Source organism: Balaenoptera borealis (genome assembly GCF_965194805.1).
Source record: "Balaenoptera borealis genome assembly, chromosome: 14".
Taxonomy (NCBI): domain Eukaryota; kingdom Metazoa; phylum Chordata; class Mammalia; order Artiodactyla; family Balaenopteridae; genus Balaenoptera; species Balaenoptera borealis.
The window spans coordinates 12,218,022-12,238,006 of NC_138875.1; the positions used below are offsets into that span (position 1 = coordinate 12,218,022).

The window sequence follows — 19,985 nt, forward strand, 5'->3', positions numbered from 1 at the left end:
GGTGATGATAATATTTTGTTTCTTTACCTGAGTGGTGGTTTAATGGATGTTCACTTTTTGATAATTCATTGAGCTATATTTTTATATAAAATATTAAAAATAATATTTCCATATTGTGTTATTCATCACAAAAACACATTTCTTGTTAGATTTATTCATAGATATTTATTGTTTTGATATGCTTGTGAAGAAGCTCTTTGGTTTTTCCATTCATTCATTTATTCAACACATATTTTTGAGCATCTTCTCTGTGACACATACTGGTTTCGGTACTGATGTACATCAATGAATAAAACATAAAAGATCCCTTCTATCATTAAATTCACATTCTATTAGGGAGATGCATACTATAAATAAACAAATAAGTAATAAGAAAAATCTCAAATAGAATTGAGTTTTATGAATTAAATAAAACATTGAACTTGCCAATAGTTATTACTGGTTTTTTTTGTTTTGTTTTTAATTTTGGATATCTAGCTGAACATCTTAAAGAACTTTCTTATTAGGTAAATTGTCAGCTAATTCACTTAGATTTTCCATAAAAAATGATCATAAAGTCTCTGAATAATGGCTTGGTCTCTCTTTACCAATGTTTATTCCTCTGGTGGAAACCGTTCCTCAGAATAATTTCAAATCTCTGTGCACATAGCTCAGATCAACAAGTCTAGCAATAAGGCACCATTTGTTTTAAAAGCTGAACTTAACCAACTGAAGAGGGCACCCTTGAACCAAAAAACAGTGAGGAACCCAAATTGCCTTTGCAAAGTTATCTGTCATTTTTAGTCCAAAATCCTACATTTTAATATGAACAGAAAAAGGTGCTCAACAAATATGTAAAACTACTTTAAGAAGAAAAGAGTGAAAATCAAAAACTTTTCAGCTGATGAAAATATTCTCCAAGAAATCAACCACGAGGCAAAAAAAAAAAAAAAAAAAAAAAAGCTACAACATAAAGCTACCTTACAAAATAAATATCATTTGTAAAGCAATTGTAAACACGATGAATGCTACAAATCATCATGTCAAAAACTCAGAATAGAAATCAACAGCAACAATAACAAAAAGGAAGATGTGTCAGGAGCTCTGTCTGAACCCAAGAAAGTATAGAAATAAAATCATCTCAGTAATCAGATGAAATAACAAGTCGTCTATAGGAGAAAGTACAATAAGGAACATAGAGAAGAGAAATAAAAATAGCCTAGAGCAGGAAAACAAAGTAAAGAAGGAGTCAAAGGAACAGAGAGATTGGGTTAGAAATAGAAACCAAGCAAGTCTAAATATGTATAGTCTCTAAACACAAAAATAAAACAGTGGAGGAGAAATAATATTTAGAACTATCATCCAAGAAAGCGTTCCAAATTAAAATAAATCCTGAATCTACATATTGAAAGGGCCTACAGTGTACCTGGGAAATTGACCCTGAACAACCAAGTCTAAGGCGTATTTTAGAAAAAGGATTAGTCTTTAACATCCATCTCCCGAGGGTGTGCAGGGTCCGGGGGGAGGGGGGGTGGTGGTGTGAATCAACTCGTTATAAAGTAAAGAAAATCAGGTTGACATCAGATTTGAGAGCAACATACAAATCAGTGGAACAATATTTAAAGAAACTCAAAGTAAATCCAAACCAAAAATCTTATATCCCAGCAAGTTCCCTTTTATGAATCAAGACCATAGAGATTATACGATATTTGTTTTTCTCTTTCTGACTTACGTCACTCTGTTTGACAGTCTCTAGGTCCATCCACGTCTCTACAATCTAGAAAAATGGTACAGATGGACCTGTTTGCAAGGCAGAAATAGAGACACAGAGGTAGAGAACAAGCATGTGGACACCAAGGAGGGAAAGGGGGGGTGGGATGAATTGGGAGATTGGGATTGACATATATACACTAATATGTATAAAATAGATAACTAATGAGAACCTGCTGTATAGCACAGGGAACTCTACTCAATGCTCTGTGGTGACCTAAATGGGAAGGAAATTCAAAAAAGAGGGGATATATGTATACGTATGACTGATTCACTTTGCTGTACAGCAGAAACTAACACAACGTTGTAAACAACTACAACCCAATTAAAAAAAAATAAATTAATTTTTTAAAGAAGACCATAGGGAAACAGTGTTAAACAGTCAAGGGTTTCAAGAATATTATATTTGTTAGCCCTTCTTGAGATACTTACCAGAGGATAAGCTTCATCCAAAAACAGCAAAAATGACTGGGGAAGATTCAGCAAAAAGCTGGTAGTAGTAAGCATGAATATATTTTATTGTAGCTCTAGGACTAAAACAAATTCGGGGATAAGGGTGGAAAAGTAACATGTAAATACTCTAAGTTTCATATGTTCCACCAAAGCAGAAATAACACGACTCAAAATGTGGGAGAAGATGCTAGAAAAAAATGAGAAGGTCAAATAAGTCCATTGGCTATTGCCCCGGTAATAGATGAGAGTCAGAAGATATCATTTAAAAATAATAAAAACCTAAGCAAGTTAAAAAGTGTAATGTCATTATGTAATGATAAAAAGCAACATCTAAAACAAAAAAAATACAAACTTTCCTAAATACCATAAGGAAAAATTCAAAAGAGAAAAAATAGTAAACAGCAAGACAAAACGATTCTAAAGTTCATATGAAAAAATAAGCAGACAAGAATACGTAGAAAAACTTTGAAAAGGAAAGCAATAAAATCTCTATAATTAAAATATTGTGATGCTGGCACATGGGTAGACAGACCAATGGAACAGGGCAAAAAGTTCATAAAAAGAAGGAAGCACATACAGAAATTTAATGTCCAATAAATGTGGTACCTCAAATTCTGGTATTGGAACAACTGGATAGCCATTTGGAAAAAGATAAAAATTGGATCCATACTTCACCTCCTACGCCAGAACAAATTCCATTGGGACCAGACATCTAAATTTTTTAAACTGAAATCTTATAGGTAATGGGGGGGAAAATGGGTAAATTCTTTTACAACCTGGATGTGGGGCAAGCCTGAAGCAATGAAGGAAAAGATTGATCAATTCAGCTCATGCAAAAATTTTAATTTAGTTTTTGGGTTTTTTTTTTTTTTTTTGGCCAAAGGAAAAATAGATACGATAAGTAATGTCAAAGAGAAATGACAACCCAAGAAAAAGTTTTTGCTAATTCTAACATGAAGAGTTAATTTTCCTAACTCATAAGGAGCTCTTAAACATTGTCAGCTACAAACTGGCACTCGCCATGGGCACTTGCCATCTACCTCTACGAGGATTAAATCATATGCTGCTGCAGCTGCTGACCTCCAACACCCCCTGCCAGGAGTTCAGGGTGGAGAGCAGAAATGAGGCGCTCTGCTCTGGGAAAAACTGGCAGAACAGGTCTTCAGATAGTTAGATATTTTCAGGAGCCAATTTTATGAGCCCGATTCTTGTATCTCCTCATTTCCAGAAAAACACTAAAATCCTTCATGGTGATGACTGCTCCTCATGACTAGCAGAAACCTTCTGCAAAAAATATGGGCTGCCTTCACCAAAATCACGTATATACTGGCCTTCACCCCTGCCTCTTTGGAGCCGTTTCTCAGAGCTATCTGAGTTGCTGTCTCCCAGGCTACAGTCCTCATTTTGCCCCAGATGAAACTTAACTCACAACCCTCACGTTGTGCTTTTTTTTTTTAAGTTGACAACATCAAGGGGAAAAAAACCTACATAAATACAGTCAAAAAATATGAATATATATTACACAGGAAAAGATAAAAAAAGACTGAACATATGATAACAAGCTCAAGTTCATTCAAAACAAGAGATACCCAAATTAAATCTATACTAATATATCTTTTCTTGTCTATCTGTTTGGCAAAAATCCAAAGGTTTTACAGCATTCTGTGGGCATGTTTATAAGGAAACAAGCACCTACTCACATTGCTAATTGGAGTGCTATGGTATAGCCGTTATGCTATGAATTCAGCAATAGCTAACAAAGTCACATAGGCAATAATAGCATTTTGTCCCAGCAATTTTGCTCCTAGGAATTTCCTCTAAAGATAAACCTTCACAAACCCAAAATAACATGTCACTTCTTATTCCTAGATTGTTCGTTAATGTCTTTATAGTCTTTCTTTTTATCATACCTCGAATTCCTTTTTTAAGCTTTTGTCTTCCATTTTTTTAAATCTCTGCCTTTATTTTCACTCTTTTCACCTTTACAGGGGCTTAAGTGTATTGTTCTCTTTTCAAACTTCTGGGGGAAAATCTTAATTAGTGTTTTAATTGTTTCTTGTTTTCTAATAAGTGCATTAAAAGTTTTACATTTTCCTGTGAGTAGCTTTTTTTCCTACTTGAATTGCTATGTAGAAAAAAATGTATTAAAGTTATTCACTATTTTTGTTGATTTTTCAATTTCTTCCTTTATTTGTATCTATTTGTATTTAGAAATTATACTCTTAAGTGATATCATTTTTTGTTTTTGATAAATGGCATCTTTTATCAAAGTGAAACATTTATCTTTAATCCCTATTATTGTTTTAGACTTTGATTAGGTTTTTATCTGATATTGTTCCTATTCTCACTTCCCTCCTGTTAATATTTCTCTAGTATCTCTTTTTCTCTACCTTTATTTTAATCTTATTATTGTTATTATTGTCTCCTATAAATAGTCTATAAATAAATCTTTGTATTTTTAATTCAGTATGTCTTTACTGTCCAATTTAACTCATTCACATTTCTTGGGACTAGTCATATTTGGACTTATTTGTCATCTTGTTTTATGTATTACCATGCTTTCTTGTCTTTTCTTCTTTTTTCACATTTCTTTGAGTTGATCAAGTGTTCTTCATTCTTTTTGCCACCTCATGTTTTGGCAGTTATGCAGCCTATCCTAGTTCTGCAACTGGTCATCCTTAGGTTTAACACAAATACTGAACGTAATTTCCTATTAACATGTAGGGATCATCTATTCTCCCCACCGTCCCCTGAACTATAATAAGAGGTTTTATTCCTATGCCTCTAGTTCCCTCCTCACTCCTCATCCCACCATCTCCCACCTCTCATGTTGAGATCATCTGAATCTTAATTTGTCAATTCTAATTTAGGCTTAAATAATGTTTTATTCTTTTTTTGTTCCTTTGTTGGCATCACTCCTCATATCCCACATTTTCTTCTCCAATTCATCTTTTAAATTTTTTTGGAGTAGAGCAGATATTCTTTTAGGCTAAAGTTTGCAGGTACTAAACTTAGGGTCCCTAGTCATGCCTTTACCATCACACTTGAATAATAGTTTCTACTGGTACATATTTTCGTTTCATAATTTTTTTTCTCTCAGAACCTAAAAGTATTGCTCTGTCTTCTGGCAGAGACAAAGAGAATCCTAAACTCAATCTGATCCCTGTTCCATTTTATGAATTATATTTCTTCTAACTCACAGTGCTTCTGGAACACTTACTTTTTTCCTTGATCTTCCATAATTCTGCCACAGTGTGGAAGCATAAGTTCTCAATGGGCCCTTTCAGCCTGCATGAATTTGCTTTTAATTCTCTACATTTTCTTTTCTGATGATCTTTGAGTACATTCTCCCCTCAGCTCTCTCTGTTCCTGAAATGCTCACTGATAAATGCTGAAATTTCTTCAACTACCTTGCAGGGCTCTTAACAAAGTACTTTCTCTCTTTATCTTTTTACTCCATAGTTTTGTAGAATTCCACGGATCAAATCTGCCAACTGACTTTTCAGCTGTGTTCCTCAGTCAATTTACTGACCTTTCGTAATAACGACGTTTATTTCCAGGAACCCTAAATGAATATTTTAATAATCCCCTGTTCTTATTTCGTATTTTTTGATGTCTCTTGTTCGACCGATTAACTCTTTGGAGGTTGTTTTTCTTTCAAGTGGTTATTTCCCCCAACCATTTGGTGATCTCGGTTATATGCTTGTCTCTCTACTTGAGACTCCTCATTAGACCGTCTACGAACGCGTTTTTGCGGCTACCACAATTTGCTTTGGCAACTTAGGAGCGGGAGAGGCTGCGTGGGCTTCCAGGCAAGGGTACTAGGAGCTCATAACCCCTGAGTGGGAACTTGTCCTCCTCTTCAATACGGACAGCCTTCTGACGGCACTGGGATGCCTCTATGCCCAGACACACTTACTTGCTCCAGCCTGGAGGCAGAGACCTCTGTCACTCTGTGGTGTAGCACAAGGCAGGGGCAGAAAGATGCACACCTGCCCGTCTGCTCCTAGTGAAGTGCCCAATCCTGCCGCCACAATGGCTGCCTGCCTCATACTCATCCTGCTCTTTGAGTTCTCGATCCCCACTGGCCACTCTTTTTTTTTTTAAGTTTTTTTTTGTTTTTTTTTTTTTTAATTTTATCTATTTATTTATTTATTTATGGCTGTGTTGGGTCTTCGTTTCTGTGCGAGGGCTTTCTCTAGTTGCGGCAAGTGGGGGCCACTCTTCAATGCAGTGCGTGGGCCTCTCATTATTGCGGCCTCTCTTGTTGCGGAGCACAGGCTCCAGACGCGCGCAGGCTCAGTAGTTGGGGCTCATGGGCCCAGTTGCTCCGTGGCATGTGGGATCTTCCCAGACCAGGGCTCGAACCCATGTCCCCTGCACTGGCAAGCAGATTCCCAACCACTGTGCCACCAGGGAAGCCCTTAAGTTTTTTTTATTTTTATTTTTATCTTTATTGGAAAATAATTGCTTTACAAATGTTGTGTTAGTTTCTGCTGTACAGCAAAGTGAATCAGCTATACCTATACATATATCCCCTCTTTTTTGGATTTCCTTCCCATTTAGGTCACCACAGAGCACAGAGTAGAGTTCCCTGTGCTATACAGCAGGTTCTCATTAGTTATCTATTTTATACATAGTATCAATAGTGTATATATGTCAATCCCAATCTCCCAGTTCAAGCCACCCTCCTTCCCGCCTTGGTATTCATATGTCTGTTCTCTACGTCTATGTCTCTATTTCTGCTTTGCAAATAAATTCATCTGTATCATTTTTCTAGACTCCCCATGTAAGCTATATTATACAATACTTGTTTTTCTCTTTCTGACTTACCTCATTCTGTATGACAGTCTCTATGTCCATCCATGTCTCTGCAAATGGCACATTTTCATTCCTTTCTATCCTTGCTGGTGTGAGAAGAATAAAGAGTCAAAGGGATCCTAATTTTGAGCTTAATTCCCAGCGTCTCATAGGCGTCCCTCTCGTGTGGTTCTGTGGCACTAAGTTAGAACCCTCCCCTCTCTGGATGGCCTGACTCTCTGACACCCTCAACAGAGAGGGCAGGTGAACGATACAAACCCAAGAACATCGCCACCAGGGCTCTATTTATTCTTGTCGCAACAAAAGGACTTCACTTGCAATGACTAAACTGCCTAGGATGGAAAGCACCAATGCCTGTCCTCACCTTCCTCCGAGTCAAACGTGGGGAGTTTCATTCAGTCTTTCAATGTCTGCAGAAAGAAAACAGATTGATTAGAAAGGCAGAGGCTGGGAGACAGCAGCAAGTGTGAAGTAGAGAGATGGGTGCCCCATGCTGAGACTGGCAGAGATTTTGTGTTTCTGAATTCAGTGGAAGGCAGTTCTAGGAAGAAAACAAGGCAGGCTGACACAGCGGGGGCATGATTAGGTCACCCCTCAACCACGCCTTTCCATCCAGCCCCATCAACGTGTAGTCAGCAGAAACGTTCCCCTTATTATAATGATCCATTCGCCATCACTCTTAGATTTCAGAATTGTTGTGAGTTTTCATCTTTTTTGTGTGCCTTCATATGTAATTATGGTGGAAAGTTGGGAAAAAAATTATTACTAGCACAAGATATATTATTCTTACATAACTGAGAAGAATTGTTAGCTTTATAGCATATGTATTTCTACATTTTTAGATGAACTTTAAAGTATTTATGTCACTAAAAAAAGTCAGTTGGTAACACATCAAACATATTTTAACTAATGACAAAAGTGCTTTATTCACTAGGAAACATTTTAATCAATCACAGATCAGTAAAAATAATGTGTTTACTGACTTACAGAAAGATTTAAGAATCACACTTTCTCTTTATTGTAAATAGATTCATTTTCCCCTCATGATTAAAATTCTGAAAAATCCCAATACAAATGAGAAAATATGCTTATCAAGGAAAACAATAAGAACAAAAGCAATGCCAGACAAAGCCAGACCTATAGTATAGGTCATGGTTATTCACTCAGTGTCCAGCTGTGGTGCCAGGTCAGCACGGAATCAGCCCTCAAAACATTATTCCCAAAAGGAACCGCAGGAGAGACTATGTTTTTGATAATCTGAGATAAATTTGATGTGTGGCACATGCATTCTGGGTAAAGGACCAGGAATAACAGCCTTATGTTACCAATGAGAAAATTTTATACCATGAACAAGTTTTGACCATGAGAAGCCTCTATGAAGAACGTGACAGTTGTCTTCTCCAGCACAACGAAAACACTAGTGAGAGAACTAGGGGCGGGCTGGCAGGAGAGAAGGTGAAGTTAACCTACCTTTTCCTTTAAAAACTGCTACAGCCACATTTAACCAACACAGTGGCAACTGGGAGGAGGACGGTCACAGGGCAGGGAAACTGGGCCACAACCAAGACCAGAAATTCACCTTTACGGAAGAGAAACTGACCGATTCCTTGAGTTAGGTGTGTCAGTTGTCATTCCAAAACGTGCAACTGAGGCAGAGCTCCAGAACTTGGACCAACACATCCGAGAACAAAGGTCCTGGGGTCCTGGAGTCTTGAACACTCTGTTGTCAGGCTTTCAGTTGAGAGGACGCCAATAGCCCTCCTGACAAGGGTTTCCCTGAACATCATGCCCAGGCCTGCTCTCATGAGACCTCTGGGAGGACAAATCGGTCCACGTGGCCAGAGGACAGAGAGAGGAGAATGGGGAGCCCAGAGAGAGGGCAGCGCTTCTCTCCCACCCTCAACATGCTGGGTATTTAGGAGTAACTCCAGAGGAGAATTCTCTGAGGATGGGGGTGAAGAAGAGACAGGGGAAGAGTTTCATGATGATGGCGTAGGAGACTCTATAAGGAAAACTGAAACTCGTCTCTTTTCAATCCACTCACCACTCTCCTGAGTCAATGTCAGATTCACAAGACGAATACCATTCTGCTCTGTGCAAAACGCACGTTGGCTGGGGAGTCTTACACCCTTGCGCTGTCACTGAAATCCCCCCTAAGCCCAAGTGAGAAGCCCCTCATGGGACACCCTCCGTGCAGCAGAAGACGGAAGAGGAAGAGGCGGGGCGTCTCGCCCACTGATGCACCAGGATTTCAACTGCTGCAGAAATAGAGCTGAGTTTCCAAAACAGATCCCACTGAAACATTTTCTCTTGCCACCCATGGTAAAGCGTTTTCTGAGTTTGCTATTTCCTAGATGTGGTCTAATGACTTGAACTTTCAGGATTCCTTCATAAGGAGGTCAGTAACTTAGAATCAATATCTTCCTCAATTACGTTGACCTTCAGGTCACAGGGGGTGAATTTATATGCTTGAAAGCTTAGGGTGGTGAAAGCTTAGGGAGGGAGCAAGGACCCTTTGATACTAATGGACTGAGATGAAAATCTGCTACAGGGTGAGAGAAAGGTCAGGACAAGTGAGGACCAGTGGCTGGAGGAAGGGAGCGTGGAGTTGTGCTAGAATTCCGTCAGCTTTAGATATCAGCAAAAACACAAATGCCCGTGTGATACCAGGGGAGGATTGTATTGCCACTTTCTTCCAGCTCCCAAGTACTAGATAATGTGCTCCTTTCAAGGAGAGCAGACCCTGCCATAGAAGAGAATGGTTTGGGTTTTGTTGTGTCTGATGAAAAAGAGAAAAGGGTGATTAGCATTAAACGTCTCCCACGATGGTAAGGACAATTCCTTGCCAACACCACCACTGGCTGCGGCTGCCTGGATACCATTTTCATCCACCTCCACAGAGGTTTTATGGACAACTTTTGACAGGTACAAACTGGGACTTGGGGAGTTTCCAGTAAGGTCAGCCTTTGCTTCATCAGAGGTATCTGTGATACCCATGTCCCATAGAACAGGAATGAGATCATAGCTGTCTTCCAGGGTGAACTGGGGGAAGGAGACAGCTACACTTTTTGCTGACATATTTTCTGAACTGCTCCAGGCCACGAGTTTTCCATAAGTGATATTCCTTTCAAGCCTCAAGAGGAAGAAAATCATGTTCGGGTCAGAGGATGTGCCTGCAAGGATGCCCCAAATACTTCAAAGGGCCTGAGTCTATCTCCATAGTTGGCAACCGTCCTCAAGGTCTTTCCCTAAGCCTCAAAATCCTCTGATTTCACTCAAAACACCTCCAAGCAAATCTCTTTCCTATTTAAAAGTTATAGGAAAATTTGGGTTCCTGTGTTCTTCGGTGTCTGACAGGCTAGTGTTCAAAGCCCAGCAAAGCTCGCTTGATTAAGCTGGGTGAGTTTGACCAAGCCTTAATATTCTGAAGTTCAACCTCCTCTTCTATAAAACAGAGATAATACCATTCGGGTTTTGCAAGGATTAAAGAAAATAATGTATGTAAAGTACTTAATATAGTGCTAGCACATGATAAATTTTGAATAATGGTTATTATTCTCATTGTTACACCTGTTCTCCCATCTCCCTGTATTTCTCTCTCACTTTCACTCTCCCTCTATCTTTATCTCTTTGCCCGCCAGGCTGAGCTTCCCCAGCCTTTATTAATTCCTACCTCACAAGCAATCTATTTCAACATCAGCATCTCCACTTCTGTCAAGGCACGTGGACCAAAAAAGAGGATTTGCCTAAAGGGTCTCTAACTGAGCTACAGAAAAATATTGTGAGTTAGAGCCAGAAGTCAGGATATTCAATAACAAAATGCTCTTATTATAAATGTAAGTTGTAACCCAGAGACCTAAGTTTTAGATTCGAGTATACATACTGCCAATCACTCTTAGTGGAAATTGTGAGTGGAATATCTAGAAAACTGTGTGCTCTAGTACAGTACCTCACTTGGAGAGAAAAACGCATCAACTGTGTTTTCACAGTCAAAATATTTTTCCCACTTGGCCTTGAAGTAAACAGCATTCACCAGCACCAGCATGGTCGAATTGTTGATAGCGCCCTTGCTACAGAGTTCCTTGATTTTACCTTAAAAAAAAAGAAAGTTTCCAAGGAATATCCTAAATATGAATTATAGCAAAAGTAATCATGTAGCCAGATTTTCTTTAATGCAGTTTAATATCCCCAAGGCTAGAGCATGTCTCATTCAAGAACGAATCCAATAAAATTAAACCACCCTTAGTCCTGGGTGGAGTGAAAGTAGAGGTGAGAGTGGGAGTGATGGGGGAAGGACCCTCTTACTCATCCCCAAGGGGGATCCAATTCAGGGCACTGTCACTGAGAGAATTTCTTGATTATATCACTGTGGATCGAATTGTCATCAGACTTCTTATGTCATGATTGATCTTTCAAAGTGTAGATCTTGCCACCTGATTTTATTATAATCTCCTCGAGAAAAAAAACTACTGTGTAAACTTCCTATCTCAAGCATTCATCACAGCAGAGTTAATATGCTTACGTATAAACAAAAATGCATATATATGTACTAGCCATTATATAAATCCTATTTTGTAGGGACTTTCACATGCCCTCTCTCATTCCATCTTACATCAACCATGAGAAATAAGGTATTGTTATCCCTTCTTTATAGAAGAATAAACTACAGCCCATGAGATGTGAGGTCACACAGCCAAAAAGTAGCAAGACTGGCTGAGATCAATCCAGGGTCCTTCCCACTCTTGGCGCAGCCCTGGGCTCCTTCTGCAAGAACACAGCCCTGCAGCAGACTGGAAAAGCCCATGCTATCAGGCAATGGTCCATCTTCAGTATGCATCCTTTTCCACCTCAAAATACCACGTCATCATGTACTTGAATGCACGCCTCAGCCTTAAGATGAGAAGACTCTTCCACCTCAAGGAGATTTACACTCAAATCCCATAGTAATAGATGATGCTGACATTAACTACACTTGAAGGATGCTGGGAAAGTAACTAACTAAGAAGAAACTAGATATTCATGCCTTGGTATGAATTTTTTTAGTGAACCAGTTTTCCTTCTGGCAAATGAATGGAACCTTGAAAGAAGGGCAATTTTTGTGCACTGTTGAAGAAGTAAGGAGAAATAATTTTGGAGTTTGGGTGCCTCCCCCAAGGAAAGGGCAGACAGGGCAGTTTCATATTAAAAAATGATTCCATTTATGTTGAACTCAAATTTCCACCACTTAACACCATCATTCCTTCACTAAGAAAACACCTATAAATGTAGTGAAAAGTTGATAAGAATTAGGATTTTATTATTTCCATTTCCCTCTGAATAACTAGATTATCTTCACCATTTTTCTACTGACCCTTTTTAAAAAATGGAAATAGTTGACATCCTGCTGGCATTGTGCTTGGCTGAAAGGCATCTCACCTTCATGATGGAGCAAAGGACCAGAAATAAACCATAGCATCTAAGCATTTTAACTGTGACACGTGCAAAACAAGCTTTGGACCCAATCCACACATGTGAGCATCTGGTCCCAACAGACTAACAATCTGAAAAGCTGGGCTGACTTTTTTCTTTTAAATGGAAAAGAATACCACCTCCATTGTGTTGGGTTATTTCTTATCTTGGGATTGAGATTCCACCCAGAAGTTAATCTCTTACCTGGATTTTTCAGTGTCTTTCTGGAAAACAACCTTTTCAGTCGTCGTGTGTAAAATTGAATCACGCCATCTGAGTATTCCTGATAAATTGGAATAAATGGAAATAGTGAAATAAAATCATACTTACGCTAATAGTTAGGAGTGAGGCAGTCATGAGAAGCCTAATGAGAAAGAAGTGTCTAGTCATTTACACTGGGTGCATGTGGTCTCTATGTATCCCCAATCTTAATTAGCCAGAGACATTTCAGTGGCTGTAGTGATAATTTAGGGTATAAAATGCTTATTCGTGGAGCAGTCCATCGTTAAAACGACACAAACCTTTCTTACCAGATTTGGACGTTCCATTTGTGGAGACATCACAAGACAAATAGCAAGTAACTTTAGAGACTTCGCTGTAAAATGCTTTATTTTTTTAAGTATTAGAACCCTGCTTAATGGTACAGAGTTTCTATTTACAGTGACGAACAATTTTGGAAATAGATAGGGTGATCATTACACAACATGAATGTAATTAATACCACTGAACTGTATACTTAGAAAAGGTCAAAATGACAATTTTTATGTTATAGATATTTTACCACGATTTTAAAAAATTTTAATGTAATATACCAAAACCATTGCTGTGTGCATTTTTAATAAGTGAGTTGTATGTTATATGAATTTATACTTCAATAAAGCTAGTTTTAAAAAAAAAAAACAGCATATAAAATCTCGTTTCCATTTTAAGAGAATATACTAATTTTGGTCAAAGTACGCTACCCCCGTCATTTTTCTTTTTTTTTTTTTTTTTTTGGCCATGCGGTGTGGCATGTGGGATCTTATTTCCCCAAGCAGGGCTCGAACCGGGCCACCATCAGGGACGTCCCCCTCCTCCCCCGCCCCTCACTAAGCCAGCCCTAATCCTCTGTATCCCACCTTTGCCATTGGTCAAGCCCCCTCGTGTTTATTGCTAAGTATGTGGCTCCCTCTAGTGGCGAGAGAGGAAACTGAAGCCCAGAGTCGGCGGCATCTTGCTCTAGGTATAAAGCCTTTAGCCACGGAGACAAGACTTGCGTCTTTTGGCTCCAAACGGAGTCTCCTTCGGCTAAGCCGCTCGTCTTCTTAAATGAGTACAATTTCATAGGCAGGTGGCCTGATCGTGGCACAAAAGACGACTTTAGAGAAGTGCCTTGAGAGGGGAGGGAGGGACTAACGGGAAGAGGGGCCACATCAAGTGCATCTACCAGGCACCTTGATTGGGAAAGACTGTCAAGGTCAGAGAGAACACCGTTACCAAACCCAAACGTGCTCCGAAGAGGGTCACGTGACCCTCTTTCCCCTGCCCTATTCCACTCAGGGGACCTTCTAAAGTGTTCAAGTTGAAAACTGGGAGGAGGGCAACAGAAGGCGTGGGTCCTGGGCACCCCGTCATCACATCCTCCTGTCAGAGGTTTGTGTTCTAGACAGCAGGTGAGTAATCCAGCTCCTCGCTGATTTTTAAGTAGTAAGTTATATGGTAGCTTTAATCACCGGTCATGCCTAACTCACCGGACGGATTGGGAATTCCTGCTCTCCTTAAAGCCTGTTGGCAATACTCAGGCTGTAATCAGCTTTGATCCTGACTAATTTGGAGAGAAGCTGCCCGAAGTAGCACCTGAGCAGTCCACTCTCATCCTTTTAAGACTTGGCCTAATAATAGAAGAAATAAAACGTGATCTTACGACAAGAGTTAAAGCAGGTTGTCATTTCACTTGGTTACCACGTGGGCGAGCAAGCTGAGAAGAAGAGAGGGATGGATGGAGGGTGAGACGTGGTCCCCATCCTGGCTCCCACGTTGGGATCAAGATCATTCAGGAAATATATATCTGGGGGCTCCCCAATGCACACTATATCTTAGATCAGTGTGCCTTGTTTTTCTCTGTATTCAAAAAGATTCAAGAAAGAGATAATCTCTCCACCCTCTTTTTAAACTTCCTAACATCGAGGGACAGATATATAACCTGGAGAATATCTTTACTGCTCCTGGTATAAGACAACCCATAAAAGCCTTGTGTGTCAGTACAGATTTCAGCATGAAATAAAATAGGCAAAAGTGGAGAGAGAGAGTAAGGGGTCGCTGCTCCCCCTTCTCACGGCCCTTCATCCTCAACCATGCTCCATCCTGGGGACCCGTGACCTATAAACGTAGGTGAGTCCTGAGCCTATGAGCTAAGTTTCTTTATCCTGAGCAGAAGATACTAGATCGTACTCTTTAGGAAACTAGCTTACGGACAAGCACTTATAAGATGCATAATCAGAAAGGAATTGTGGGTCGTTTGGGATTATTACTATTGTTATTGCTGTTGAGGACAGCCAGGACCTAATGCTGGGGGTTAAGAACCGTGACCCAGTATAGGACAGCCCAGAGGAGATGTTTGTAAGGGGGGGCAGGAGTTCTTGGTGGCTCTCACCTGCAGAGCCAGAGACCCTGTCCTTTCTTTCTGCCCTTCCAGAGAGCTGTCAGCACGCCCTTCTTGTTTTTCTCCTTTCAGACAGGGACCCGGTTCTTTGCTTTCCTTTCGGGAAACTTCGTTGAAGTGTAGTGCCTGCGTGAGAATGGTATGGGGTCTTTCAGACACTACAAACGGCAGGAAGTCTGAACGGCTTCAGAAACATTTTTATCATGTGGCAATGACAATGATTACAGAGTCAAACAAAACACTCAACAACAGTTTAAAGAAAGGTGCATGTTTCCTTTGACTAGGGCTGTGAGGTGGAATGGAGAGGAAGTAAGTGGAATGCTACTCCCCTGGGACTGCATTTAAGAATGAATGTAACCAAACTAAAAGAATATCAAGGCAGCCAGAGCCACACGTGGCTATGAACCAGCCTGAATTGACTGTGAGTGTAAAATACACATCAGATTTTGAAGACTTAGTATGAAAAAAAAAGAACATAAAATATCTCATTTAAATGTTTTAACTTATTACATGTTGATATGATAATATTTTGGAGCTACTGGGTTAAATAATATATATTATTAAAATTAGCCACACCTATTTTTACTTCCTTAGTATAGCTACTAAAATATTTTTAATTACATATGTGGCTCAAATTATATTTGTGTTAGACTGTGCTGATCTAGAGTTTCAAATCAATCAAGCAAAAGACAAGTTATCCAGAGCTTTGCAGAAAGATGGAAGACAAGGGGGGGCCTCTGGCACCACTCAGGGTAGGTCTGCTGGCAGGTGACACCCAAGTGCCTACATCTGAAACCTGGCCTGCAGGATGCCAACCACAGTCTAGTCAAGTTTAGCTAATGGAATAACACATCAAATCAAAGTAAATGAATAAAGTAGAATGACCCTAAACACATTCTGCCTCAATCCAATAATTCACTCCTCCATATTAAGGACCACGGCTGTGTTCATACTTAACTTCTGCTCTCTGGGCTAGATCCAGGGAAGTGTAAAACCAGCCTCAGGAGCCTGTGGTTTACTGGGGAGTTGTTCTTGTCGCTTTCATTCATTCATTCTGCAAATTTGTATTGGGTTGCGCTATAAGCCAAGCTCTGTTCTAGGACAAAAAGTCCTGCCCTCCGGGCGATTACATTCTAGTGGGGGAGGCATAGAAAAACTATGTCGTTTTTCATAGTAATTAATTACTGCATGTGGCATGTTAGAAGGTGGAAAATGCCACGTGGGGAAAGCAGCTAGGATAAGAAGGAATCTTACAATGTTGGGGGCCAGGATGCAGCCTTGGATTGAGAAATCAAAGTAAACCTCACTGGGAAGGTAAACCCTGATCAAAGTCCTGAAGGAGAAAGTAAGTTATAGATCAGTTACCTGGGGGAAGAACCATCAACAGGCAAAGGGAATGGAACACGGGCCCTAAAACAGGAGTGGGTGTGGATTTCCCAAGAGAGGAGGAGGGGGCAGTGTGGCTGGAGTGAGGGGAGGGGAGGGAGAGACAGAGTCACTAGGTTATCTGGAACTCAGATCCCCGCTTCTCACGGGTCGTTGAAAGGACTTGGGCTTCTATCATTAGGGGAATGGGAAGTCCGGGTTTTGAGTTGATGGGAAACAGGATCTGACTTCGGTTTAAAGGATATTTCTGGCATCTGGGTGGAGAACACTGTCAGTGGAAGCAGGGCCGCCCATTAGGAAGCGTATCCAGGTTAGAAGGGGCAGACCTCAGGGAGGTGGTGGGAAGTGCCAGAGTCCTGGATATATTTCAAAAGAAAAGCCAACAGGCCTTTCTCACAAAGTTGGTGTGAAGTGAGAGAGAAAGAAAGAAGTCAAGGAGGACACCAGGATCTTTAGCCGCTGGATGCACAACTGGTGCTTAACACATTTTTATGTAATGGAATGAGTGAGAGAGAAAACACATGCACATATTAAAAATTACTGGCAATATTGGTATCAGTAACTATAGAGAGAAAAAAACACCAGACATGCAGGCAGAGACAGAGCAATGATGAGAACAGCTGTCCGACTGGTGAGGTGGGGGAGGGGGGGCGTCCTAAAGGAGGTGGAGGCTTAACTGAGCCTGGAAGGATGGTGGGATTGAAGAGGAAGCAGGGCAAGGAGATAAATGAAGGCTCCAGGGCGGACCCGGCTCCCAGCAAGCCCAGGGCGCCGTGGACAGCCAGGCCTGCCAACGAAGGATTGGGGTCTGACTCTGAGCGTGGACCTGGACCACTGGATCCGCACCTGGTCGATCTGACGTGCACTGTCACTTCTGGCCCCCAGGCGGACCATGCCAAGGGCAGCAGAGAGGCTCAGAGGACAGAAGAAGATGTTCTTATGATAATCATCTTTGCTGAGCTTTCAGAAAAGATCAAAGCAAAATTTGGTATTTGCTGCAATGAGAGAGTCCATTGTGAATCTGATGACAGTCTAAAGCAAACAAACAGAACAAGAGAGAGAAAATGATGATCAGAGCATAGTAGGTAAACAGTTCTCATTTTTAATTTTTTTCTAATTTTTTTAAAATTTATTTATTTTTGGCTGCGTTGGGTCCTCGTTGCTGCGCGCGGGCTTCTCATTGCAGTGGCTTCTCTTGTTGCGAAGCATGGGCTCTAGAGTGCAGCCTCGGTAGTTGTAGCGCATGGGCTTCGTTGCTCTGCGGCATGTGGGATCTTCCCGGACCAGGGCTCGAACCCGTGTCCCCTGCATTGGCAGGCGGATTCTTAACCACTGCGCCACCAGGGAAGCCCCAGTTCTCATTTTAAATACCTGAGATGCAAGCATACGCAATCAGTCAATATGTTATTAAAAACTGGAATACTAAGGTCACCATCCTTCTGGTATTTAGACAGAGATGTTGATAGTGATATTGATTCAGATCGAGATCTATTTTCATTTAGTGGTGTGAATCAGTTTCCTAGGGCTGCCATAACAAATTATCACAAACTGGGAGTCTTAAACAACAAAAATGGATTGCCCCACAGTTTTGGAGGCCACACATCCAAAATCAAGGTGTTGGCAGAATTGGTTCTTTCTGGAGGATCTCAGGAAAAATCTGTTCCGTGCTTCTCTCCCAGCCACCCTTGGCAGCAGTGCTTGGCTTGAGAGGCATCGGTCTAATCTCTGCCTCCATCTTCACACGGTGTTCTTCCCTGTGTAGTGTGTGTGTGTGTGTCCAAATTTCTTTTTTCTTACAAGGGCACTCGTCATTGGTTTAAGGCCCACCCTAATCTACCACGATCTCATCTTAACTTGATTATATCTGCAAAGACCCCATTTCTAAATAAGGTCACATTCACAGGTACTGGGAATTAGGATTTAAACATATCTTTTGGGAAGCACAATTCTACCCACTTTGTTGTAGAACTGCCTTTATTCAGGTAAATAAAGTCAAAGGCTACCATTTCCCCAAGGTCAAGTTAACCAAGGAATTGTCATTCCACCTCTTCCTTCTAAGTCTTTGCCTGTCCTCTCCCCTCCATGTCCTACGACTTTGGATATGGCCAGCCAGTTGTCCTGGGCCATGTCCTCTGTAACAGTCTCGCCTCCTTTTGACTCATTCCATATGCAACCTGCAAGCTGTGAGGCTCTGAAGTCAGTTATTGATGTTGTTCGAGAGATAATAAACCTTGAAAGATGTTGGAGGTTTACAAGTCATTAGGTTTAACACCTTCTCTTGACAGTGTAGAACCACAGGGAACAGTGAACCCAAGCAAGAGAGTGACTTGTTTAGGACAGATTCCTTGCCCCCCACCTATAATCTATTCCAGAAGCATCAAGAGAATCTTATGTAGCTCTCACCTTGGACCTAGCCCTCTCAAACGAGATGTCCTTTCTTTTATCTTTTTGCCTATGGATATTGTGACTTTCCAAGATGGAAATGCAAGCCCTCTTATTTGTGTTTTTATCACCAGACACAAGGTACATAGTAAGCATTAAGAAATAGTGTATTGACTTGAATGGTATGCACTGGCTTTAGCATCTTCCCAGTTAAGTATAGACCTTTTTAGTCTATAAAATCTGATTCAAAAAGATAACATTGGGTAACTTTTTAAAAATGTGCCAGACATGTATTTTTTATATGTTAGCTTTAATCCTACTCTGCAAGGTAGATATTATCACTCCCTTTTTACAGATGAGAAAAGTGAGGTATCAAAGCCCACTTGTACTTGGTCCAAATTAAGTGCTCTTTCTACTATATCTACTATTTCTACTTAGTTGCCCCTCAGTGTAGTATCGGCTGATCAAACACATGCCTGCTACATATGGGTACTTTCTCCCCTTGTTTAGCTTTTGGTCCAATTTTTTTGTTTTTTGGGGGGTTTTTTTTGGCCACACCGCATAGCTTGTGGGATCTTAGTTCCCTGACCGGGGATGGAACCCAGGCCCCCGCAGTGAAAGTGCCGAGTCCCAACCACTGGACCACCAGGGAATTCCTGCTTTCGGTCCATGTTTAATGTCACTTTTTTTTTTTTTTTGCCAAATTTGTACATAACCATATTTCTCATTTTGTGCTGTTAAAACTAGGTTCAGGTAGGCGTTTTCCAAGAAACGTATGTCCTGGTGCATCTGGAAATTCAATAATGCCTCGCACCTCAGGAAGATACACTTGTGTGTGTTGAAAAGTATCTTCACCTCCAACACATTCTGTCTATAACAACAGCTCATATTAACCATGTAGTAACAAGTCTACTAAGGAAGTAGAGAAATCAGATAAATTAAAAAATATTCGAGTTGAGGGGATTTCACAGGCTTTTGTGAAATCATAAAATTTTGGATAAAAGGTAGCCTAATATTTTTTTAAAGCCTTGGCTGTACAACCAAGGTTGATTGATATTTGATCAAAACCTTCGGTATCAAAGGAAGAGAAGGCCATGGACATTCT

At 40.5% G+C, this 19,985-nt stretch overlaps 1 protein-coding gene across 1 annotated transcript; it reads right to left on the reverse strand.

Annotated features, from left to right (window-relative positions):
• Positions 1-3,084: 3,084 nt before the first annotated feature.
• SERPINB12 (serpin family B member 12) lies at positions 3,085-19,165 on the reverse strand. Its single transcript, XM_082355451.1, is given in 11 exon segments — positions 3,085-10,196; positions 10,966-11,115; positions 12,638-12,671; positions 12,675-12,727; positions 12,730-12,754; positions 14,202-14,228; positions 14,232-14,330; positions 14,334-14,342; positions 15,104-15,238; positions 17,345-17,461; positions 17,465-19,165. Coding segments are annotated over 11 exon segments (1,143 nt in total). The 5' UTR covers positions 17,513-19,165; the 3' UTR covers positions 3,085-9,750.
• Between the last annotated feature and the right edge of the window lie 820 nt (positions 19,166-19,985).